At 48.4% G+C, this 24951-nt stretch overlaps 1 protein-coding gene across 12 annotated transcripts in view; it reads right to left on the minus strand.

Moving 5' to 3' along the window:
* Window positions 1–16888, minus strand: part of LOC105495388 (F-box protein 27) — a 34489-nt gene extending 17601 nt beyond the window's left edge. For 4 of the 12 annotated variants that reach the window (XR_011617533.1, XR_011617532.1, XR_011617531.1 and 1 more), the window contains exons 1-5: window positions 16410–16883; window positions 15609–16004; window positions 15039–15150; window positions 14858–14953; window positions 10219–10354 (exon numbers count right to left, since the gene is read on the minus strand). Coding sequence is in view for 7 of the 12 variants with exons in the window: in XM_071086672.1 (XP_070942773.1) it covers window positions 10219–10354; window positions 14858–14953; window positions 15039–15150; window positions 15609–15978 (714 nt within the window). In the remaining 5 variants the exon portion in view is untranslated. Of the gene's footprint in view, window positions 1–7545; window positions 8889–10218; window positions 10355–14857; window positions 14954–15038; window positions 15151–15608; window positions 16036–16253; window positions 16298–16409 lie in introns of those variants that run through there. The other 8 variants (XR_011617534.1, XM_071086673.1, XR_011617535.1 and 5 more) reach the window with 8 other exon arrangements.
* Between the last annotated feature and the right edge of the window lie 8063 nt (window positions 16889–24951).

The following is a 24951-nucleotide window of genomic DNA, read 5'->3' on the forward strand; positions in this document are numbered from 1 at the left end:
AGGTCGAGGCTGCAGTGAGCCATGATCGCGCCACTGTACTCCAGCTTGGGTGAGAGTGTGAGATCCTGTCTCAAAAAATAAATTTTTGTTTTAAAGTGAAACTCCAAAAGTTTATTTCCATCCAGAGATTGCGTCGCTCTTTTTACTGCTTCTTGCTTTCTCCAAAGCCTTCAGTAAGCCAAAATCATGGCAAAAATCATCATTTACAGAGACTCTACTTGTTCTGTTTCCAATACTCGGAATTAAAATTCCAATCCTCCCATTGTTGGCAAAAAGCAAGGGAGTTGTTTTATATACACACAACGACTTTTGCAGCTTTCTCTAATTCAGATGATCTCCATAGTGTATATTGCAAGCATAAACATTTTACATTGATTTTTTTTAAAAATCATACATTTAGTCCAGGTGTGGTAGCTCACGCCTGTAATCCCATCACTTTGGGAGGCCAAGGCGGGTGGATCACCTGAGGTCAGGAGTTTGAGACCAGCCCAGCCAACATAGTGAAACCCTGTCTTGACTAAAAATACAAAAAAATGAGCCAGCCATGGTGGCACGTGCCTGTAATCCCACCTACTTGGGAGTCTGAGAATCACTTCAACCTGGGAGGTGGAGGTTGCAGTGACCTGAAATTGAGCCACCGAACTCCAGTCTGGGTGACAGCAACACTGTCTCAAAAATAAATAAAATAAAATAAAATAAAATAAAATCATACATCTAGATGAAACAGTCACAAAATACAAAGGAGCTTTTCAAATTTCTCCATTTTTTTTTTCTCATTGCAAATCTACTCAAATGTCTATCAATAAATTAAACACTTAATAGTTGGAATAGAAGGCAGGGTTGCTGCAACCTGTAGGCTAAAGATATGGATAGAATCTACAGGCAGCCTTTGGTATCCATGGGATTGGTTCCAGAAACCCCTACAGATCCCAAAATCCACAGATACTCAAGTCCTTATATAAAATGCAGTGATATTTGCATATAACCTCCACACATCCTCCCATATACTTTATTTATTAATTATTATTTTTTGATGGAGTTTCACTCTTGATACCCAGGCTGGAGTGCAATGGCGTGATCTCGCTCACTGCAACCTCAGCCTCCCAGGTTCAAGCGATCCACCTGCCTCAGCCTCCCAAGTAGCTGGGCTTACAGGCGCCCACCACCACCCCCAGCTAATTTTTTGCATTTTTAGTAGAGATGGGGTTTCACCATGTTGGCCGAAACTTACACACATAAACACAGACTTTGCATGGTACTATTTGCAGTTGAGAGAAATGTAAACCAATGCAAAGATGCAGTGTGAAATCATAATTGAACGAAATTAACTGAAGTAACGCTACTGTAATAATTTCGTAGCCACCTCCTGTTGTTGTTGCAGTGACCTGAAGTGTTGTGAGTATTAGCTTAAACACCATGTGATGCTAATCGTCTCCAAGGAGTCCGTTTCTCCAGCAAATTGCATAGCCAGTATACAGCGATCTCTTCTGGTTCTCGTTCATTTTTCATCTTGTTGAGTGCAATATCGTAAACCCTGAATAACACCACAGGACCCATACAGAGTGCCACTGGTGAAACTGAAAGTGCTCCCAAGAAATAGACAAGTCATGACATTACAAGAAAGAGTTGATTTGCTTGATATGTATCATAGATTGAGGTCTGCAGCTGCAGGTGCCTGATATTTCAAGATGAATTCAGCATTGAGGAGCATTGTAAAAAAAAGAAAATGACATTCCCGAAGTGGTCGCAGTTATGCTGGCAGGCAGGAAATCCTTGCACTTTTTGTGAAATATCTTTTTATCTCATACTGAAAATGCAAGGCCAGGTGTGATGGCTCAGGCCTGGAATCCCAGCACTTTGGGAGGCTGAGGTGGGCAGATCACTTGAAGCCAGGAGTTTGAGACCAGCCTGGCCAACATGGCGAAACCCTGTCTCTACCAAAAATACATAAATTAACTGGGCATGGTGGCAGGTGCCTGTAATCCCAGCTACTTGGGAGGCTGAGACACAAGAATCGCTTGAACCTGGGAGGCAGAGGTTGCAGTGAGCCCAGATCACGCCACTGCACTCCAGCTGGGGCAACAGAGCAAGACTCCATCAAAAAAAAAAAAAAAAAAAAGAACAAACGAAAGAAAGAAAGAAAATTCTGTGGGTGCAGAATTGCTGTAAAAAAGACATACCTATAGATTCTAATATAATTCTAGGAAAAGTGCAGTCATTATATGACAACTTAAAGAAAAAAGAAGGTGAAGGATATAAAGCTGGAGAATTTAATACCAGCAAAGGATGGTTTGATAATTCTAAAGAGTTTGGCTAAAAAAATATCAAGGTAACAGGAGAGGCAGCTTCTGTCAACCAAAAGGCAGCAGATGAGTTCCCAGGTGCTAGTGAGGAAATCATTGAGGAGGAAAGATATCTGCCTAAAGAGGGGTTTTTGTTTTGTTTTGTTTTTGAGACAGAGTCTCACTCTGTTGCCCAGGCTGAAGTGCAGTGGCGCAATCTCAGCTCACTGCAACCTCCACCTCCTGAGTTCAAGCGATTCTACTGCCTCAGCCTTCTGAGTAGCTGGGATTACAGGTACCCGCCACCATACCCAGCTAATTTTTATATTTTTAGTAGAGATGGGATTTCACCATGTTGGCCAGGCTGATCTCAAACTCCTGACCTCAAGCGATACGCCCGCCTTGGCCTCCCAAAGTGCTGGGATTACAGGCATGAACCACACCTTGCTCCGTCATGAAGAGGTTTGTAATGCAGACTAAAGTGCCCTATTCTGGAAAAAAAAAATGCCTCAAAGGACATTTATTAGTAAGGAAGAGAGGTGAGCACTTAAGGCAGGTAGGGATAGGCTGACCCTACCGTTGTGTGCAAATGCTGTCAGATTTATGATCAGGCTGCCCTTACACAGAAAACTGCTAACCTCCAAGCCTTCAAAGATAAGGCTGCCAGTCTTTTGGTTGTACAACAAGAAGGCCTGAACAACGAGAACCCTTCTTCTGGGTTGGTTCCACCGACGCTTTGTCCTTGAAGTTAGGAAGTACCTTGCCAGTAAGTTACTTTGATACTAGATAATGTCCCTGGCCACCAAGAACCTCATGAATTCAACACTGACGGTGTCAAAGTGATCTCATGGCCCCCAAACACAATGCCTCTACTTCAGCCTCTAGATCAGGGGGTGATAAGGAGCTTTAAGGCTCATTACACACTGTGGAAAGGACTGTCAACACCATGGAAGAGAAGACTGATATAGAGAACATTAGGAAAGTCTGGAAGGATGACGCCACTGAAGATGCCGTCCTTGTTAGAGAAAAGCTATGAATGCCGTTGAGTGAAAATAATAAATTCCTGCAGGAGAAAACTGTACATGACCTCACCGGATTTACAACAGAGCCAATCAAGGAAATCATTAAAGAGATTGTGGATATGGCAAAAAAAAAAAAAAAAAAAGTAAGGGGTGAAGGGTTTCAAGCTATGGATCTTGGGGAAATTCAAGAGCTAATAGATTCTACACCAGAGGAATTAACAGAATATTTTTTTTTCTTTTTTTTCTGAGATGGAGTCTCACTCTGTCACCTAGGCTGGAGTGCAGTGGCATAATCTCGGCTCACTACGACCTCCACCTCCCAGGTTCAAGTGATTCTCTTGCCTCAGCCTCGAGTAGTTGGGATTACAGGCGCCTGCCACCATGCCCGGCTAATTTTTGTATTTTTAGTAGAGACAGGGTTTTGCCATGTTGGCCACGCTGGTCTCAAACTCCTGACCTCGGGTGATCCACCCACCTCCCAAAGTGCTGGGATTACAGACGTGAGCCACCGTGCCCGGCCAGAAGATGTTAATTGAAGATGTTTTTGACTTCTTTCATGACATGGACCCTTCTATGATACAGGAACTGACACTAAAGCAAACCGTGGAAGAAGGTTTGGTGCCATATAGAAACATTTTTAGAGAAATGAAAAAGCAAAAAGTCAGACAGAAACTATGACGTATTTCTGTGAAGTACCTGCCTCTCCTGCCTCCCCCTCCACCTCCATCACCTCATCCACTTTTGCCACCTCTGAGACAGCAAGACCAGCCCTCCTCTTCCTCCTCCTCTTCAGCCTACTCATTGTGAAGACGACGAGGATGAAGACTTTTATGATGACCACCTCCACTTACTGAACAGTAAATGTACTTTCTCTTCCTTACAATTTGCCCAACATTTTCTTTTCTTTAGTTTAGTGTAAGAATACAGTATATAATATAATAACATATGAAGTATGTGTTAATTGACCATTTATGCTATCAGTGAGGCTTCTGGTCAACAGTAGGTTATTAGTAGTTAAGTTTTAGGGGAATCAAAATTTATACTCAAAAAAATTTTTTTTTTAGATGGAGTCTTGCTGTGTTGCCCAGGCTGGAGTGCAATGGCGTGATCTTGGCTCACTGCAACCTCTGCCTCCCAGGTTCAAGAGATTCTTCTGCCTCAGCCTCCCGGGTAGCTGGGATTACAGGTCTGCGCCACCACACTCAGCTAATTTTTGTATTTTTAGTAGAGACGGGGTTTCACCATGTTGACCAGGCTGGTCTTGAACTCCTGACCTTGTGATCCACCCACCTCAGCCTCCCAAAGCGCTGGGATTACAGGTGTGGGCCACTACACCTGGCTATCCTCAGATTTGTAACAGCAAGGAGGGTCGGCACCCCAACCGTCACGTTGTTCATGGGTTAACTGTATAATGTGTGGATCAACCGTGTAATGTTCGCACATCACTTCATTCTCATGGATTCAACATAGTACTTGGCATGGGGCAAATTCAAGTTTTTACTTTTTGGAACTTTGTAGAAGTTTTTTTCCCCAAGTATTTTCTATTTTTATTTATTTATTTATTTTTTGAGACAGGGTCTCACTCCATTTCCTAGGCTGGAGTGCTGTGGTCTCAATATCCAGGGCTCCAGTGATCCTCCTACCTCAGCCTCTCAAGTAGCTGAGACTACAGGCACACACCCCCCCACCACGCCCAGCTAATTAAAAAATTTTTTGTTGAGATGGGTCTCACTATGTTGTCTAGGCTGGTCTTGAACTCCTGGGCTCAAGCAGTTCTCCTGCCTAGGCTTCCTACAGCGTTGGGATTATAGGTGTGAGCCACCATATCCAGTCTTTCCCGAATATCGTCTTTTGTTTGAGACAGAGTTTTGCTCTGTCACCCAGGCTGAAGTGCAATGGTGTGATCTTGGCTCACTGCAACCTCTGCCTCCCAGGTTCAAGTGATCCTCCCACCTCAGGCTTCTGAGTAGCTGGGACTACAGATGTGTGCTGCCATTACTGGCTAATTTTTTGGTTTGTTTGTCTGTTTTTGAGACAAAGTCTCCGTCGCCCAGGCTGGAGTGCTGTGGTGCGATCTTGGATCACCGCAACCTCTGCCTCCCAGGTTCAAGCAATTCTCCTGCCTCAGACTCCCAGATAGCTGGGATTACAGGCACCCGCTGCCACGCTTGGTTAATTTTTGCATTTTTATTTTACTTATTTTTTGAGACAGAGTTTTGCTCTTGTTGCCCTGGCTGGATACCAATGGCATGATCTTGGCTTAAGGCAACCTCCGCCTCCCAGGTCCAAGCAATTCTCCTGCCTCATCCTCCCAAGTAGCTGGGATTACAGGTGCCCACCACCATGCCTGGCTAATTTTTTTGTATTTTTAGTAGAGATGGGGTTTTGCCATATTGGCCAGGCTGGTCTCGAACTCATGGCCTCAGGTGATCTGCTCGCCTCAGCCTCCCAAAGTGCTGAGATTACAGGCATGAGCCACCACACCCAGCAATTTTTGTATTTTTAGTAGAGACGGGGTTTCACCATGTTGGCCAGCCTGGTCTCGAAGTGACCTCAGGTGATCCACCTGCCTCGGTCCCCCAGAGTGCTCGGATTACAGGCGTGAGGCACCGTGCCCAGCCTCTCGAATATTTCCAATCTACAGTTGGTTGAATCCACAGATGCAGAAGTCACCCACACAGACGGCCAACTGTGTATGTTTTTCTTATTCTTTTTTTTTTTCCATCTGGCTTATCGAAAGCTTTGAGCTGGCCGGCAATGGATTTAATCTCTTTTACTCCCACTTGGAGGAGACGGTACCTATAAACTGTTAACTGTATTTGACCCACCAAAAACTCATTTTGGGAAAGTCTTGGCCCTTTCTCTTGCAGCCCACAGAAGAGAGGGAAAAAAGCCAAAGGTGTCACTTGGGCCATGCTTTTTTTTTTTTTTTTTTTTTTTTTTTTTTGAGACAGAGTCTCGCTCTGTCACCCAGGCTGGAGTGCAGTGGCCGGATCTCGGCTCACTGCAAGCTCCGCCTCCCGGGTTCACGCCATTCTCCTGCCTCAGCCTCCCGAGTAGCTGGGACTATAGGCGCCCGCCACCTCGCCCGGCTAGTTTTTTGTATTTTTTAGTAGAGACGGGGTTTCACCGTGTTAGCCAGGATGGTCTCGATCTCCTGACCTCGTGATCCGCCCGTCTCGGCCTCCCAAAGTGCTGGGATTACAGGCGTGAGCCACTGCGCCCGGCCGGGCCATGCTTTTTTGTTTCCTTATTGTAGCCAGCACTCACCAAAATCAGCCAGGGGATCCAGGGAGTCAGCTCTCCAGAGGCTGGACCTATTGTCTTTTTTTTTTTTTTTTTTTTTGAGATGGAGTCTCGCTCTGTTGCCCAGGCTGGAGTGCAGTGACCGGATCTCAGCTCACTGCAAGCTCCGCCTCCTGGGTTTACGCCATTCTCCTGCCTCAGCCTCCTGAGTAGCTGGGACTACAGGCGCCTGCCACCTTGCCCGGCTAGTTTTTTGTATTTTTTAGTAGAGACGGGGTTTCACCGTGTAGGCTGGGATGGTCTGGATCTCCTGACCTCGTGATCCGCCCGTCTCGGCCTCTCAAAGTGCTGGGATTACAGGCTTGAGCCACCGCGCCTGGCCTATTGTCTTTTTTTTGAGACAGAGTCTCGCTCTTTCACTCAGGCTGGAGTGTAGTGATGCGATCCTGGCTCACTGCAACCTCCACCTCCCGGATTCAAATGATTCTCCTGCTTCAGCCTCCCGAGTAACTGGGATTATAGGCACCTGCCACCACGCCCAGCTGATTTTTTGTATTGTTAGTAGAGACGGGGTTTCACCACGTTGGCCAGACTGGTCTTGAACTCCTGACCTCAAGTGATCCACCCACCTCGGCCTCCCAAAGTGCTGGGATTACAGGTGTGAGCCACCGCGCCCAGCCTCAGCCGGTGTTTTCTTTTGTACGGTTTCCCTCCTCAACTGGGACTACTTACGATTCTCAACCAAGGCAGCAACACTGCATTTCTACTAAAAAGATCTGAAGCAGTTTTGGCAAAATAAGAAATTTATTACATATGATTGGCAGATACATGCTGCTGATATATTATTCTTACTGTTTGAAAAAAAAGTCAAAATGAAAAATAATGTTATTTTAATTTTAAATACCACACAATTACAGGTCCTTGAGGATCGGGGTTGGGCTCAGGGAATTACCTCGTTTTTCAGAGAAATCAGAGTGGGCAGATCCATCTCCAAATTCTTTTTTTATTTTTTATTTTTATTTTTTTGAGACAGTGTCTCGCTCTGTCACCCAGGCTGGAGTGCAGTGGTATGATCATGACTCACTATAGCTTCAACCTGGGCACAGATGATCCTCCCACCTCAGCCTCCCAAGTAGCTTGGACTATAGGTGTGTACTACCGCACCTGGCTAACTTTTGTATTTTTTGTAGAGATGGGGGTCTTACTACATTGCCCAGGCTGGGCTTGAACTCTGGGGCTCAAGGGATCCTCCCACTTTGGCCTCCCAAAGTGCGGGGATTACAGGTGTGAGCCACTACACCCGGCCCAATTTTTTTTTTTTTTTTTTGAGACGGAGTCTCGCTCTGTTGCCCAGGCTGGAGTGCAGTGGCGTGATCTCGGCTCACTGCAGCCTCCGCCTCCCAGGCTCAAGCGATTCTCCTACATCAGCCTCTTGAGTAGCTGGAAATTACAGGCGCCCACCATCACACCCGGCTAATTTTTTGGATTTTTAGTAGAGACGGGGTTTCACCATGTTGGCCAGGCTGGTCTTGAACTCCCGACCTCAGGTGATCCGCCTGCCTTGGCCTCCCAAAATGCTGGGATTACAGGCATGAGGCACTGTGCTCGGCCCAGACTTTTTTTTTTTAACGTGGATTTTCAGCTGCATGACCTGGTCCCAGCCCTGCAGCTCGGAAGCCCCAGGAGGTGAGGTTCGCACCCTTAGGGCTAGGACTTTCTGAGCCCTAAGGATGAGGCTCTAAGTTCAGAGACGAGTAGAGGGCTTCTCTGAAGGGACCAAAGAAGTCCCTATGGCAGAAACAATAGGAGACAAGAGGTCAATGGCGGGGAGGGGAGGGGATGGGACAGAGGGGTCTGGGGCTGGATCGGAGGGTTTTGGGTGGGAAGAGAAGAGAGGGGAGGGCAAGAATTCTTCTCCAAGATGGGCGTTCCCCCAGGCTCACCTGTGGGTTCCCCTCAGTAGAGTAGGCCCCCCCAAAGCAGCAGCTACAGTAGGTAGATAAGATGGAAGAAGCTTCTTCTGGTAGTTTCTAGAACCTGAAGACGGGGCCCGTCAGGGCCTTTGATTGGACCCAGGAATTCTCAGTATGCCAGGGAGGTACAAGTGGTCAATTGGTTAATGGTGAGTCCCAGCCAATGGTCCTGGGCCCTGGAAGGCACAGTCAGGCTGTCTTGCAAGAAGGATAGTCCTGAACTAGGACAGATGGACTCGCACGATCACACTGGAGTTGGTCACACGGGCTCCATAGTGGCCAGCCCAGAACTGTGTGTCCTGGCCCCAGTGTTCGAAAGACACAAAGCGGACGCCCATCTTGATGTTGGAGAACACGTGGGTGACCTGTAGGCAGAGGAGGGGCTCAGCCCCGTTGTGCCACAGCCTCCCCTCTAAAGCTGAGGTTGGGGCCTTCTGGCAGATGGTTACTTTCCAAGGATGGCTATAAAATCTCCCATTGGGCCACATGTTCTTCTAGAATCTTATAGAATCTTCCACTCCCTCATCAAAAAGTGGAATCTGGATGGGCGCGGTGTGGTTCGCGCCTGTAATCCCAGCACTTTGGGAGGCCGAGGCAGGTGGATCGCTTGAGGCCAGAAGTTCCAGACCATTCTGGCCAACATGGCGAAACCACGTCTCTACCAAAAATACAAAAAAAAAAAAAAAAAAAAATTAGCCAGGCTTGGTGGCATGTGCCTGTAGTCCCAGCTACTCAGGAGGCTGAGGCAGGAGAATCACTTGAACCTGGCAGGCGGAGGTTGCAGTAAGCCGAGATCACGCCACTACACTCCAGCCTGGATGATAGAGTGAGACTCTGCCTCAAAAAAAAGTAGAATCTAATTCGCTTCCCCATGAATCTAGGTGGCTTTGCTTGTCACCAAGAATGTGGTGAAAATTATGCTCAGTGACTTTGGCCAAGTGACTTTTAAGGCTAGGTCAGAAAAAGCAAGGCAGCTTCCATTGTTTCTCTAGAACCCTCCTCCCTGAGCAACCACATAAGCATTCTGACTGCCTAGGAGCCGCCATGCTGTGAGGAAGCCCAAAGGAGCCCAAGCAGAGAGATCCCATGGAGAAGCTCTGAGACGAAATGAAGAAAGAGATGTTTGGCCAGCCACCAACTGCTATACACACACACCACCCACCGCCCTGGCCTGCAGCTCCAGACATCGTCAGAATGTCACTGTCTGAACTTTGAAAGTCAGGAGCCAGAACTGCCCAGGTGAGCCCTCCTGAAATTACTAACTCATAGAAATCACGAGAAGTAGTCAAATGACTATCATTAATTTTTTTTTTTTTTGAGACAGAGTCTCACCCTGTCACCCAGGCTGGAGTGCAGTGGCGTGATCTCGGCTCACTGCAACCTCTGCCTCTCAGGTTCAAACGATTCTCCTGCCTCAGCTTCCCGAGTAGCTGGGACTACAGGCGCCCGCTGCTACGCCCAGCTAATTTTTGTATTTTTAGTAGAGATGGGGTTTCACCATGTTGGCCAGGCTGGTCTTAAACTCCTGACCTCGTGATCTGCCCGCCTTGGCCTCCTAAAGTGCTGGGATTACAAGTGTGAGCCACTGTACCCAGCCAGACTGTCATTGATTTTAAGCCACTAAGTTTTGGGGTGATTTATTTCACAGCAATAGGACCCCAACATCCTTTCCCCAAACCCCCATAGGAGACTCACGTGAAGGCAGGCATTGTTGTTCCACTGTGGGATGGGATCAGGCACAGCAGAGAATTTATCTAGAACAGTCTGGTTGGCGTCTAGAAGTTGGACAAGTAGTCTATACATACAGCCACTGTCGTGTCGGGCTCCCCACCTGTGGGAGGAAGGAGGCCATGAAGGCTGGACCTGCCACCCCATCTCTTTGGGTATCTGCCTACCTTGTCCTGCCTTGTCCGAATGCCCTTCCCATGTATGCAAATCCAGTTCCTCTAAAGGGACTCCTGGGAGGTGATCTCTGGACCCTTGGAATGTTGTGTCAGACAGGAGTGTCTTTAATGGTGACCCGGGTGGTACTGGATAGTCTACCAATGTGATTTAGGGCAGGGGCCAGTCACACTCATAGAAATAGTCGCAGTGGGGAGTCTCCAGAAAGACCCACCATGTGACTTTCTGTGGGGGCTGGGAGTCAGGGAACATCAGTTGACCTGGAGACTGAGATTAACCATGTGGGCAATTGATCAATCCATCACGCCTATGTAATGAACCTAAGAAATACTCTGGACACCGAGGCTCAAGTTAACTCCCTTGGTCAACAAAATTCCATGCATCTTGTCACACATCAGTGCCAGCATGGTAACACGTCCTGACACCATGGGAGAAGGATAACAGAAGCTCTGTGTTTGATCTTTTCCCTGGATGCTGCTCTATGCCCTCCTTTCCTTGGCTGACTTTAATCTGTATCTTTTCCCTGTAATAAACCAGAAGTGTGTAGTAGCTTTTTGTGAGTTCTTCCAATGAATTATTGAATTGTGAAGGTGGTTTGGAAGTCCTCCAAACTTGCAATTGGTAGAGTTGTAGAGATGGGGTTTTGCCATGTCACCTAGTCTGGTCTTGAACTCCTAGACTCAGGCGATCCTCCTGCCTCTGCCTCCCCAAGTGCTGGGATTACAGGCATGAACCACCATGCCCAATCAGATTTTGTTTTTAATTATTACTCATCAAACTACATATTTGTATTGTTGTGACATATTGTGTCAGAAGTGAGGATGGTCTAAGGGATTCCATCCCCAAACTTTGTAATGAGCTCTAAACTTCTCACAAATATTGATGCCTGTCTGGGAATGGTGGCTCATGCCTGTAATCCCAGCACTTTGGGAGGCCAATGCGGGTGGATCACTTGAGGTCAGGAGTTCGAGACCAGCCTGGCCAACGTGGTCAAAATACAAAATTTACTAAATATTCTACTAAAATACAAAATACAAAAATTACTAAAAATACAAAAATTAGCTAGGCATGGTGGCTGCCTGTAATCCCAGCTACTTGGGAGGCTGAGGCAGGAGAATCTCTTGAACCCAGGAGGTGGAGGTTGCAGTGAGCTGAGATCGTGCCATTGCACTCCAGCCTGGGCGACAGAGGGAGAACCTGTCTCAAAACTCAAAAAAAAAACCCAAAAAAATATTGGTGCCTGGCTCTCACCCTCAGACACTCAGATTTAATTGGTATGACTGGTCCCTGGGCACTGTATGTTTTAAAAGTTACCTTTATGATGTGCAGCAAACTTTGGGAGCCACTGATTATCACAATCAAATAGTACCCCACTGATCAAAACAACACAAATACATCACATAGTTTGATGAATAGTAATAAAAAATAAAATCTGGCCAGGTGTGGGTGCTCACACTGGTAATCCCAGCACTTCGGGAGGCAGAGGTGGGAGGATTGCTTGAATCCAGGAGTTCAAGGCCAGCCTGGGTGACATGGCAAAGCCCTGTCTCTACAAAAAATATGGCTAGGCGCGGTGGCTCACACCTGTAATCCCAGGACTTTGGGAGGCAGAGGCGGGCAGATCACCTGAGGTCAGGAGTTCGAGGCCAGCCTCGCCAACATGGTGAAACCCCGTCTCTACTAAAAATACAAACATTAGCTAGGTGTGGTGGTGCATCCTTGTAGTCCCAGCTACTTTGGAGGCTGAGGCAGGAGAATCACTTGAACCCAGAAGGTGGAGGTTGCAGTAAGCTGAGATGGTGCCATTGCATTCCAGCGTGGGCGACCACTGAAATTTTGTCTCAAAAAAACAAAAAATTCAAAAATTAGCCAGGCACGTAAAATTAGCCAGTGTGCACCTGTAGTCCCAGTTACTCAGGAGGCTGAGGTGGGAGGATTGCTTGAGGCCGGGTGGTGAAGATTGCAGTGAGCTGAGATCATGCCACTGCACTCCAGCCTGGGTGAAAGAGCAAGACTCTCTCTCCAAAAAAAATACAAAATAAAAATTAAAATCTTATTGGAGATGTATCTCTTAATGAGATGGAGTTGGGGAGTAGGGTTATGGTGCCTTGATTAAGAGTGAATTTGCTGGCCAGACAAGGTGGCTCAGGCCTGTGATCCTGGCACTTTAAGAGGCTGAGGCAGGCAGATCACCTGAGATCAGCAGCTCGAGACCAGCCTGGACAACATGGTGAAACCCTATCTCTACTAAAAATACAAAAATTAGCCAGGTGTGGTGGTGCACACCTATAATCCCAGCTACTTGGGAGGCTGAGGCAGGAGAATCCCTTGAACCTGGCAGGCAGAGGTTGCAGTGAGCTGAGATCGCACCACTGCACTCCAGCCTGGGCCACTGAGTAAGACTGTCTCAAAAAAAAAAAAGTAGGCCGGGCGCGGTGGCTCAAGCCTGTAATCCCAGCACTTTGGGAGGCTGAGACGGGCGGATCACGAGGTCAGGAGATCGAGACCATCCTGGCTAACACCGTGAAACCCCGTCTCTACTAAAAATACAAAAAAAAAAAAAACTAGCCGGGCGAGGTGGCGGGCGCCTGTAGTCCCAGCTACTCCGGAGGCTGAGGCAGGAGAATGGCCTAAACCCGGGAGGCGGAGCTTGCAGTGAGCTGAGATCTGGCCACTGCACTCCAGCCCAGGCTACAGAGCAAGACACCGTCTCAAAAAAAAAAAAAAAAAAAAAAAAAAATTGATTTGCTAAGGCCCCAAATTTCCAATGGCCACTTTGCCTGGCTCCCTAGTAGTCCTTACATCTGGGGATGACACCTTAGTGAGGGGCTTTTTTCCTATAAAACTAGAGAAGGGGGACACTGAGAAAGAGATTGGGGAAGGAGAACCATATGATGCTTCCCACACAGATGTAATCTATAGCAGATTAATTGTATAATAGGGGGTTTCTGGCTGTAGTGGACCTGAAATTTGACTCCCATAAAACCATCTGGGTCATATACCCCCTGGAAAGTCTTCATGCACCCCAGTTTCAAGACCATCGACACAGAGGACAAGCTCCGGAGTCAGATGAGTCTGGGCCTTATACCAGGTTCTGCTAAGCCCAGGCTGTGTGACCCAGGCAAGCCATCTCCTCCTTTTTTTTTCTTTTCTTTTTTTTTTTTAGGTGGCATCTCACTCTGTTGTCCAGGCTGGAGTGCAGTGGCACCATCTCAGCTCACTGCAACCTCCACTTCCCGGGTTCAAGTGATTCTCTTGCCTCAGCCTCCCAAGTAGCTGGGATTACAGACGCATACCACCACTCCTGCCTAATTTTTTGTATTTTTAGTAGAGACGGGTTTTGCCATGTTGGCCAGGCTGGTCTCGAACTCCTGACCTCAAGAGATCCGCCCACCTCGGCCTCCCAGAGTGCTGGGATTACAGGGGTGAGCCACCATGCCCAGCCTGTCCCAATCTCTCAGTTGGTGGCATGTGCCTGTAGTCCCAGCTACTCTGTAGGCTGAGGCAGGAGAATCACTTGAACCTGGCAGGCGGAGGTTGCAGTGAGCCGAACCTCTCCCCGTTCTCAACCTCTCAGTTTCCTGCGAAGCTCTGAATGATCTGAGGGCTTGAAATACACCTTCCCACAGGATCAAGGTTCAAAAAAGGTGCTCATATAAAGTACTTGCTATGTGCTTGCCATGTAATAATTGTCACTGCAAAAGCCCTATCTTGTAAACAGGGAAAACAGAGGCATGCTGTGACTTGCCCAAGGCTACAAAGCCACAGGCTAGGGTTTGAATCTGGGAGGTCTGGCTCCAGAACCTAAGCTCTTGGCCAACTATGCTATGTTTTCTCCTCCTAAGGCAAGGAGCATCTCATTCATTTACCGACAAGACTGAGCTGGGCCCGAGGCCTCTCATCTTCCGTTTTCCAATCCACATCCCTTTGGGCATGAGCAGAGAGGTTCAGGGCGTGTACTCTGCTAATCACTAGAACTGTGAGTATGTTTGTCACTTCACCTCTCTGAACTTCAGTTTCTTTTCTTTTTATTCTTTTTTTCCAGGACTGAGTCTCACTCTGTTGTCCAAGCTGGAGGGCAGTGGTACAACCTCCACCTCCTGGGTTCAAGCGATTCTCCTCCCTCAGCCTCCTAAGTATGTGGGACTACAGGTGCATACTACCAGGTCTGGTTAATTTTTTTGTATTTTTAGTAGAGACGAGGTTTTGCCATGCTGGGTGGGCTGGTCTCAAACTCCTGACCTCAAGTGATCTGTCTGCCTCGACCCCACAAAGTGCTGGGATTATAGGTGTGAGCTACCATGGCCGGCCGGAACTTCAGATTTTTTATCTGTAAGGAGGGGTTAGGAGGCCTAAATTAAGTCACCCATAAAAAGGTCATGTCACATGTGGTCAGTGCTTAGCAAGGGGCTATTTTAATCGTCACACTCACCAGTCAGAGACACAAATCTCAATCCTGCCACTATCCAGCAGTTCTGGCCACAGACCCTCCTCCTCTAGGTCCAAGACCTGCTTCTTGCGACACCAGCTGGGAAATGCAGGAGACAGGGTAATGAGAACAGGCAGGCCTTTCTCAACAAGGCGCCAGACCTTAGGATAGCAGGGGCATTCACCTGAATGAGGTCACGAAGCACGTCTGAGAAGGGGCCCCAGGCACGGTTGTCCTGTTTTCCTCCACCACCCAGCCGTCCCCACCGTGCTGCACCATCCACTTTCGGAGGCCTTCTGTGAAATAAAAAAGGCTTGTGCCCAAGTTCCAGTCGCCCGCCTGTTGGTTCCTAGTGAGACTCCTGGCCCCCCACCGAGGCCCCGCCCCCTGCCCCTCCCACCAGCTCACTCAAAGCCCCGCTCCTCTGACCCTTCTCACCCATTTGCAGCAAAGCCCTGCCCCTCCAGCCCCTCTCTCTGGCTCCCAGAACTGCCCCATTCCTACCCCTCCCACAGGCAACCAGTGAAGCTCTGCCCAGCCAGCCCCGCACCCGGCGTGCCGATGCTGCCCCACCCCTCCGACACCTCCGACCGGCTCCCGATGCTGCCCAGCCCCTCCGACTCCTCCCACCGGTCCGACTGCGGCCCTGCCCTTCCGGCCCTTCCCACCGGTTCCACTGCGGCCCCGCCCCTCCGGCCCCTCCACCGCTCCCACCGTGGCCCAGCATCCTGGACTTCCTCTTTCGAGATCCCACCTTGGCCGCAGGGGTTGCGAATAAGGTTGCGTCCGATGGGTCTGCGCGCGCAGAAGCGGCCAAGGGGGCAAGGCCTGGCGTTACGGGCGGGAGACTGGCAGCTGCGGGCGAGGTGCAGTAGCGCGCGGCCGGTGGCGCTGTGATCGCGGGCCAGGATCAGCAGCCACAGGGCCTGGCCGTCCACCAGGGCTCGCCAGCCCCGGCACACTTGGCGGCAGCGCCCGAGAAGCGTGCGCGGGGGGACGTGGCTCAGCACCACCAGCAGCAGCTCCGGGGGCAGTTGGCTCAGGTCCAGCGCCTCTTCGGGTTCCGACTCCGGCTCCGGCGCGGGGACCCGGGCGGCCCGGCCCCTAGAGGCCCAGGCGCCCATGGTCCCCCCGCCAGGCCCGGCTGTGGCTGCGGGAGAGGAAGGGTCAAGGCGTCAGGGACCAGCAGCCTCCGCGGCGCGCAGCCTCTGCCTGCCCTGACTCAGCCAGCCGCACCCCTACCTTCACCATCCCAGAGCTCCGTCCCCGAATCCCCCTCCCCCAGCCCGTCCTTGATAGCCCCGATATCTCGGAGACCCCGCGGTCTGTGTGTATGCCCCGAATTGCGTGCAATCAGCCCCCCTCGGCGGCCCCACCGACACCCCACCCCAAATCCTACCCCAGGGCCTGGCGGCGCTCCTACCCGGGATACCCTAGCTGTGTTGCAAGCTCCCCACGCCCCTCCCCTCTTACTAGCCAGCGTCACCCACCCCTGCATCCTCTTTCTTACTCCCCAGCCCCTCCCACCTACTCCCTTCCCTTCTCCAGACCCAACCTGCTTCCTGCGAGGGGGCCAGGTGGGGATCCAGGGTCTGCCGCTCACTGCCTTCCCCTCCAGCCGGCCCCTTGAAATGTCCCTAATTCGTTAGTGGCAATGAGACGTCTGGCTCCGAGCAACCGTTGTTATTTTGGTCAGGCTTCTGAGTGGGAGGCCTCATATCCGTTAACGTGTTAAAAAATTTCCATCACCTATAAGGTCGGGCATGGTTATCTTCACAGGAGAAAACAGGCTCCAGCTGCTAAAAATGAATGCTGCAACCAGTAGTAACACCAGCCAACTTTTATGGACGGTTTTGCTGACAGCCAATTTGGCAACCCCATGAAGTAGGTGCTGTTACGCCCCTTACTTCACAGGTGAAAAAACTGAGACCAGCAGAGGCCAGGTGACTTGCCTATGATCACCAGCTAGTAGGGACTTGAATCCAGCCAGCTTAGCTCCGGAACACCTCATTTTAACCTCTAGATCAGCTCTGTCCAATAAAAATACAATTGTGGCTGGGTGCGGTGACTCATGCCTGTAATCCCAGCACTTTGGGAGGCCAAGGCGGGCAGATCTCTTGAGGTCAGAAATTCGAGACCAGCCTGGCCAACATGGTGAAACCCCATCTCTACTAAAAATACAAAAATTAACTGGGCGTGGTGGCTCGCACCTGTAATCCCAGCTCATTTGGAGGCTCAGGTAGGAGAATCACTTGAACGCAGGAGTCGGAGGTTGCAGTGAGCAGAGATTGCACCACTGCACTCCAGCCTGTGCAAGAGAGTGAGTGAGACTCTGTCTCAAAAAACAAACAGGAAAAAAACTATTGTGAGAGTTGATCATATGAATTGGATCCTTCTTGTCATATCCAACTAAAACAAAGTTGAGAGACCAGGGGGAAAAAAACACTTAGGGCAGATACCATTGCCCCAAGAATGTGATTCTCTGCAAGCCTGGCTGTTAAAATTGCCTGTTGTAACCTGGAAGCAGTCTAACTGGTACTGAAACAGCCTGCTGCGACTCTTAAGACTGGTTTTTCCCTCTGCTGTCACTTACCAATCAGAACTTGCCAGCTCCCCACAACGTTGCCAGTGTCAATGATCTTTCTTGCAAAACAATACCTAACATTTCTGTTTCTTATGAAAACCTCTAACCTCTTTGTTCTTTGAAAGTACTGAAGACCACCTGGTCTGTGTGGATGCCTCGAATTTCAATTCTTGCTTTCCAAATAAAACGTTTTATTATGTTTTTGAGATAGAGTCTCGCTCTGTCGCCCAGGCTGGAGGGCAGTGGGGCAATCTCGTCTCACTACAACCCCCTCCTTCTGGGTTTAAGTGATTCTCCTGCCTCAACCTACCGAGTAGCTGGGATTACAGGTGCGCGCCACCATGCCCAGCTAATTTTTGTATTTTTAGTAGAAATAGGGTTTCACCATGTTGGCCAGGATGGTCTCAAACTGCCGACCTCAGGTCGTCTGCCCGTCTCGGCCTCCCAAAGTGCTGGGGTCACAGGCATAAGCCACCGCGATAAAACATTTTAAATTTAGAGATTTGTCTCTATATCTCTATATTTTATTTGGCTTCGACATACTGTGAGCCGTATACATAATTTAAGACCTCAACAAACAAAACCAGACATGGATTCTTCCCTACAAAGAACTTACCTTCTAGAGGGACAGACATGATAAACTGTTGGCATAATGAGCAAATTACATAGTATCAGGGAAATAATTAAATATAAAACCTCCAGGCCAGGCAGGATGGCTCATGCCTGTAATCCCAGCACTTTGGGAGGCTGAGGCAGGCACATCACTTGAGGTCAGGAGTTCGAGACCAGCCTGGCCAAAATGGTGAAACCCCGTCTCTACTAAAAGTACAAAAATTAGCCGGGTGTGGTGGCACATGCCTGTGATCCCAGCTATTTGGGAAGCTGAGGCATGAGAATCATTTCAACAAGGGAGGCAGAAGTTGCAGTGAGCCGAGACCTCGCCACTGCACTCCAGTCTAGGTGACAGAGTGAGATGCTGTCTTAAATAAATAAATAAATAAATAGAATAAAACCTCGTTTTGACCCTCTTAGAATCCTCTCCACAAATGCAGAAAAGAAATAAATGGGGCCCGGCATGGGGGCTCACGCCTGTAATCCCAGCACTTTGGGAGGCCGAGGCAGGAGGATCTCTTGAGCCTAGGAGTTTGAGACCAGCCCTGGCGGCACAGTGAGACCCCGTCTTTACAAAAAAATTTAAAAAGTAGCTGCAAATAGTGGTGTGCACCTGTAGTCTCAGCTACTTGGGAGACTGAGGTGAGAGGATGGCTTGAGCCCGGGAGGTTGAGGCTGCAGTGAGCTGGCACTCTGCCACTGCACTTCAGCCTGGGCTACACATCGAGACCCTGTCTCAAAAAAAAAAAAAAAAGAATGAAACAGTTGTATTAGTGCATACACTTTAAACGAGCCTGTAATGTGCATCTGCCATGATGAACAGTAAACATAATAAGTATGTGTGTGTGTTAAACAGTGATTAGTGCTATGAAAAATTAGAGCAGACAAGGGAAAATGGGGCATAATGAGGTTGGGTTGAGTGGATAGGAGAGGCAGACCCTGAATTAGGAGAGATGGATGAACTATTGTGCTGGTTTAATTTCTTCTCAATACATATATTTTCATTTTAAAAATTTCGTTTCAACTGGGCACGGTGGCTCATGCCTGTAATCCCAACACTTTGAGAGGCCGAGGCAGGTGGATCACCTGAGGTCAAGAGTTTGAGACCAGCCTCATCAACATGGTAAAACCCCGTCTCTACTAAAAATACAAAAACCTGGGCGCGATGGCTCCCGCCTGTAATCCCAGGACTTTGGGAGGCTGAGGTGGGCAGATCACGAGGTCAGGATTTCGAGACCAGCCTGGCCAATATGGTGAAACCCCATCTCTACTAAAAATAATAATAATACAAAAATTAGTTGGGTGTGGTGGTGTGTGCCTGTAGTCCCAGCTACTCAGGAGGCTGAGGCAGAAGAATGGCTTGAACCCAGGAAGAAGAGGTTGCAGTGAGCTGAGGTCGCGCCATTGCACTCCAGCCTGGGCGACAAGAGTGAAAATTTGTCTAAAAAAAAAATCTTTTATATATATTTTTTGAGACCAGGTCTCACTCTGTCATAGCTCACTTTAGCCTCAAACTCCTGGAGTCCAGCAATCCTCCTGCCTTAGCCTCCTGAGTAGCTGGGACTAAAGGAGAGGCAAGGTCTTCCTGTTGCCAGGCTGGTCTTGAACTCCTGAGCTCAAGTGGTCCTCTCGCCTCTACCTCCCAAAGTGCTGGGACTATAGGCATGAGCCACTGTGCCCACTAAAACTAATATATTAGTTTTAATGTAATGTGTAAGCATGGGAATCTTGTTGATAATGAGATATGATGACCCAAGTATTTGATTTTTTTTTTTTAAACTTTTTTCACTTTGTCACCCAGGCTGGAGTGCAATGGCTTGATCTCGAACTCCTGACCTCAAGTGATCCTCCCACCTTGGCCTCCCAAAGTGCTGGGATTACAGGCATGAACCACTGCACCTGGCCTGATTTTTTTTAAACAGTTAAAATGTTTAAAAAGTTCAAGTACATTGGCCAGGCACTGTGGCTCATGCCTGTAATCTCAGCGCTTCAGGAGGCCGAGGCGTGCAGATCACTTGAGGTCAGGAGTTCGAGACCAGCCTAGCCAACATGGTGAAACCCTCATCTCTACTTAAAATAAAAAATTAGCTGGGTGTGGTGGCATGCACCTATAGTCCCAGCTACTCAGGAGGCTGAGGCAGGAGAATTGCTAGAACCTGGGAGGCAGAGGTTGGAGTAAGCTGAAATTGCGCCACTGCACTCTAGCCTGGGCAACAGAGCAAGATTCCATTTCAAAAAAAAAAAAAAAAAAAAAAATCCAAGTAGGTCAAAAGGGCAGATACTGAAAAGTCAGTGTCTTTTTCCAGTCCCCAATTCTCCTCCCAAGGGCAAGACTTTTGGACTCCACCCCAAAGACACCACACCCAGACAGACTTTCACCGATCCCTCTAAGGACTGCTACCTGAGAGACTTTATCTGCAAATAAGATGACCTTTGTTCTCAGTGCAGTTCTGCCCCTCACCCTACCTTAGCTTATCACCGCCATGGTCCAGAAGCCTCCTAGCCCCTATCTATTTCTGTATCTCAAAATGCTATTTAAGCTTCAACCATCTGGCCTGTCTTTGAATCTCATACTTTGTGGGGTTTCTCTGTGTGTGCACATAATGGATTTGTGTGCCTTTTCTCTGGTTAATTTGTCTACTGTCAAGTTTATTTCAGAGACTCAAATGATCAAGCCTTCAGAGATGGTGGATGGAAAGTTTCACCTGTCCCTTCACTTGTTAAAAATTTTAAAAAGTTCTTTTGAGATGAGGTTTCACTCTGTCACCCAGTTTGGAGTACAGTGGTGTGATCCTGGCTCACTGCAGACTTGACCTCCCAGGCTGAAGCCATCCTCCCACCTCAGCCTCTCAAAGTGCTGGGATTGCAGGCTTGAGTCAGGTCACTGCAGCCTTGACCTCCCAGCCTCAAGTGATCCTGTCGAATAGCTGGGATTATAGGCACAGCTATAGTCCCACCATGTCTGGGTAATTAAAAAAATTTTTTGCAGAGATGGGGTCTTGCTACAATGTCCAGTCTCATCTCAAACTCTTAGCCTCAAGCAATCCTCCTGCCTTGGTCTCCCAAAGTGCTGGGATTACAGGTGTGAGCCATCACACTGGCCTTGTCTCTATACTTTATAGAAAGAAAAGGGCTGAGGAGAGCAGAAACAGAGAACAAAAAAACAGATTGGTACTTTCAAAATTACCTTCTTTGTAATGGATAAAGCAGAGTTGTTCTTCAGTTCAGCAAACCAGAAAATCTCTTAATTTAGGAGGGCCAGCTGTGGGTTTTATGGAGCTGTTGCTTCAGAGACTCCACACAGAGGGGGAAATGTTCTAGAGCTATACCAAACCCCTTGGGGATTCCAAATCATCAGGTCCACATTTGTGACAAATTCCCAGAAGATGCCAAAGCTGATGCTTCCAGGACAAAGCACTGAGTAGCTGAATCTTACAGGAATCAAGCCAAGCATCCCTTGCATGTTGATACACGTATTCTTTTTTTTTTTTTTTTTTTTTGAGATGGAGTCTCGTTCTGTTGCCCAGGCTGGAGTGCAGTGGCGCGATCTTGGCTCACTACAACCTCCGCCTCCTGGGTTCAAGTGGTTCTCTTGCTTCAGCCTCCCAAGTAGCTGGGATTACAGGCACATGCCACCACGCCCAGCTAACTTAAATTTCTCTCATTTTATTTCCCCTTTACATTATAGTTAGGGCATTTTGGAGCTAGGTTTTATTACCTAAGTATTTCATTTCAAGGTAATAAAGGCGGCATGAGAAGTTATTTGCTATAAATCAGGGGCATTGGCTCTGATGAGGCTGAGCAACACTGATGCAAAGCAAGAGGTGAGTAGGGGCTGCAAGCTTCTCTCTCTGCTTGGGGTGTGGGTGGGAAGCTGGGGAAAGTCCTGCTGGTCCGGTTTGCAGAAGTAGAAATGTCATGGACCTCCGGGTACAGAGAAGTGGGCTGCACAAATAATTCCAAGGGTGTTAGAGGTTCCACCAATGTGACTTTCTTGACTACAGCTCTCCCTAGAGGCCATTGTAACAAGATTAGAGTGAGGTAGGAGGCGGGACTTGACTCCAGAGGTGGGGCTCGGACACCAGATCAGACTGAGGACTTGGTAAAACAGGGCGGTGGGGGACAGCGGGAGGGTGGGAGGGTGGGAAGCAGCTTTATTACTTTATTTATTTGTTTATTTATTTGAGATGGAGTCTCACTCTGTTGCCAGGCTGGAGTGCAGTGGTGCGATCTTGGCTTACTGCAACCTCTGCCTCCCAGGTTCAAGCGATTCTTCTGCCCCAGCCTCCCAAGTAGCCGGGACTACAGTAGTGTGCCACCATGCTTGGCTAATTTTTTGTGTTTTCAGTAGAGACGAGGTTTCACCCTATTAGCCAGGATGGTCTCCATCTCCTGACCTCGCAATCCACCTGCCTCAGCCTCCCAAAGTGCTGGGATTACAGGTGTAAGCCACTGCACCCAACCAGCTTTATTTATTATTATTATTATTATTATTATTATTATTATTATTTTGAGACGGAGTCTTGCTCTGTCGCCCAGGCTGGAGTGCAATGGTGCAAGCTCAACTCACTCCAACCTCTGCCTCCCATGTTCAAGTGATTCTCCTGCCTCAACCTCCCAAGTAGCTAGGATTGCAGGCACCCGCCACCACACCTGGCTAATTTTGTATTTTTAGTAGAGACGGGGTTTCACCATGTTGGCCAGGCTGGTCTCAAACTCCAGACCTCAGGTGATCCACCCACCTTGGCCTCCCAAAGTGCTGGGATTACAGGTGTGAGCCAGCGCGCTCAGCTGGAAGCAGCTTTCTATGAGACAGGTCCACCAGTATGCCATGTCAGTTTACCATTGCCATGGCAACACCGTAGCGTTACTGCCCCTTTCTGTAGCAATGACCCAATGATGACTCCCCCTTCCCTAGAAATTTCTGCATGAACCGCCCCTTAATCTACATGCAAAATTAAAGGTGTGTATAAATATGACTGCGGAACTGCCCTGGGCTGCTACTGCCTGCCTATGAATAGCCCTGCTCTGCAGTAGCGGCCACCAAGCTGTGACACTGCCACTTCAATAAAGCTGTTTCTCCTACCTCTGGATTGCCCTTGAATTTTTTCCTGGGTGGGCCGGACGCAGTGGCTCATGCCTTATTCCCAGCACTTTGGGAGGCTGAGGGGGAGGCGGATCATTTGAGATCAGGAGCTCGAGACCAGCCTGGCCAACACGGCGAAACCCCGTCTCTACTAAAAATACAAAAATTAGCCGGGCATGGTGGTGTGTGCCTGAAGTCCCAGCTACTCAGGAGGCTGAGACAGGAGAATTACTTGAACCCAGGAGATGGAGGTTGCAGTGAGCCGAGATGGCGTCATACTGCACTCCAGCCTGGGCGACAGAGCAAGACTCCGTCTCAAAAAAAAAAGAAAGAAAGAAAGAAAAAGAAAACCTTGACAAATAGAGCCAGGGAACGCCATGAAGACAGAGTTCTCACGTTTATACACCTGATAACAAAAACAATTACAAAAGACTCTACAGAAACCATAAACTTGCCCTAAGGGCATTACAACTTTACACAAAAAATGGTTCTACAAAGCCTTCTGTGGAAGAACTGCCTGTCTGACCTCGAATTGGCATCACCCTTGATCTTGATCTTTGTAGCCAAGGATAATTATTTCAAAACTCCTCCTCATTTTTTCTTGTAAGAGCCTTTGTCTTCCTTTACCTGCCTGAATCTGCACATAGTTCACTATGGCATGCAGATTCTCATTGCAATCCTGTATTCCCAAACAAACATCTCTCCTCTCTCTCTCTCTCTCTTTTTTTTTTTTTTTTTTTTGATACAGAATCTGGCTCTGTTGCCCAGGCTGGAGTGCAGTGGCGCAGTCTCAGCTCGCTGCAACCTTTGCCTCCCCAGTTCAAGTGATTCTCCTGCCTTGGCCTCCTGAGTAGCTAGGATTACAGGCGTCCACCACCACGCCCAGCTACTTTTTTTGTATTTTTAGTAGAGATGGGATTTCACTATGTTGGTCAAGCTAGTCTCGAACTCCTGACCTCAGGTGATCTGCCCACCTCAGCCTCCCAAAGTGCTGAGATTACAGGTGTGAGCCAACGGGCCTGAGGCAAACATCTCTTCTTTTATAGAACCTCTTCTGTTTGTTGATTAAGTTGATATATATGGTGTCAGAAATGGGACCTGCATGAGATTACTATCTGAAGGAATTGGTGGTTCTTGGAATTGCTGTGCAGCTCACTTGGGCTCTCTGAGCTCTCTCCTTACATGGATGGCTCTTCTTTTCTACCATGGTGAGTCCCATCTCAGGCTGAGCCTCCCTTCTTTTTGTTAAGAGGCTTTTTGATTTATTTTGTTAGAGTCTTTTTGGTATTATTTGAGATCTGGTTTACATAAGACCCCCCGCCTTTTTTTTTTTTTTTGAGATGGAGTCTCCCTCTGTCACCCAGGCTGCAGTGCAGTGGCACGATTTTGGCTCACTGCAACCTCTACCTCCTGGGTTCAAGTGATTCTCCTGCCTTCACCTCCCAAGTCACTGGGATTACAGGTGAGCCACCATGCCTAGCTAATTTTTGTATTTTTAGTAGAGATGGAGTCTCACCATGTTGGCCAGGCTGGTGTCGAACTCCTGACCTCAAGTAATCCACCTGCCTCAGCTTCCCAAAGTGTTGAGATTACAGGCGTGAGCCACCGTGCCCGGCTTGGACAAGACCACCTTAGTAAAGGACCATACATCCTTCCTGAAATGATAAAATACTTTTTTGTCTTTTCTGGTAAGCCCTTCCCGGTATAGAGAGCAGTGTCTTTGTGAATTGCGTACTCTTGGTTTCTGCAGAGTTTGCGTTCTATCTGTGAGGCACGCCTCTTCTGGTTTGTGCACCTAGTTTCATATTTTGTTTG

Source organism: Macaca nemestrina, chromosome 20 (genome assembly GCF_043159975.1).
Source record: "Macaca nemestrina isolate mMacNem1 chromosome 20, mMacNem.hap1, whole genome shotgun sequence".
Taxonomy (NCBI): Eukaryota; Metazoa; Chordata; class Mammalia; order Primates; family Cercopithecidae; genus Macaca; species Macaca nemestrina.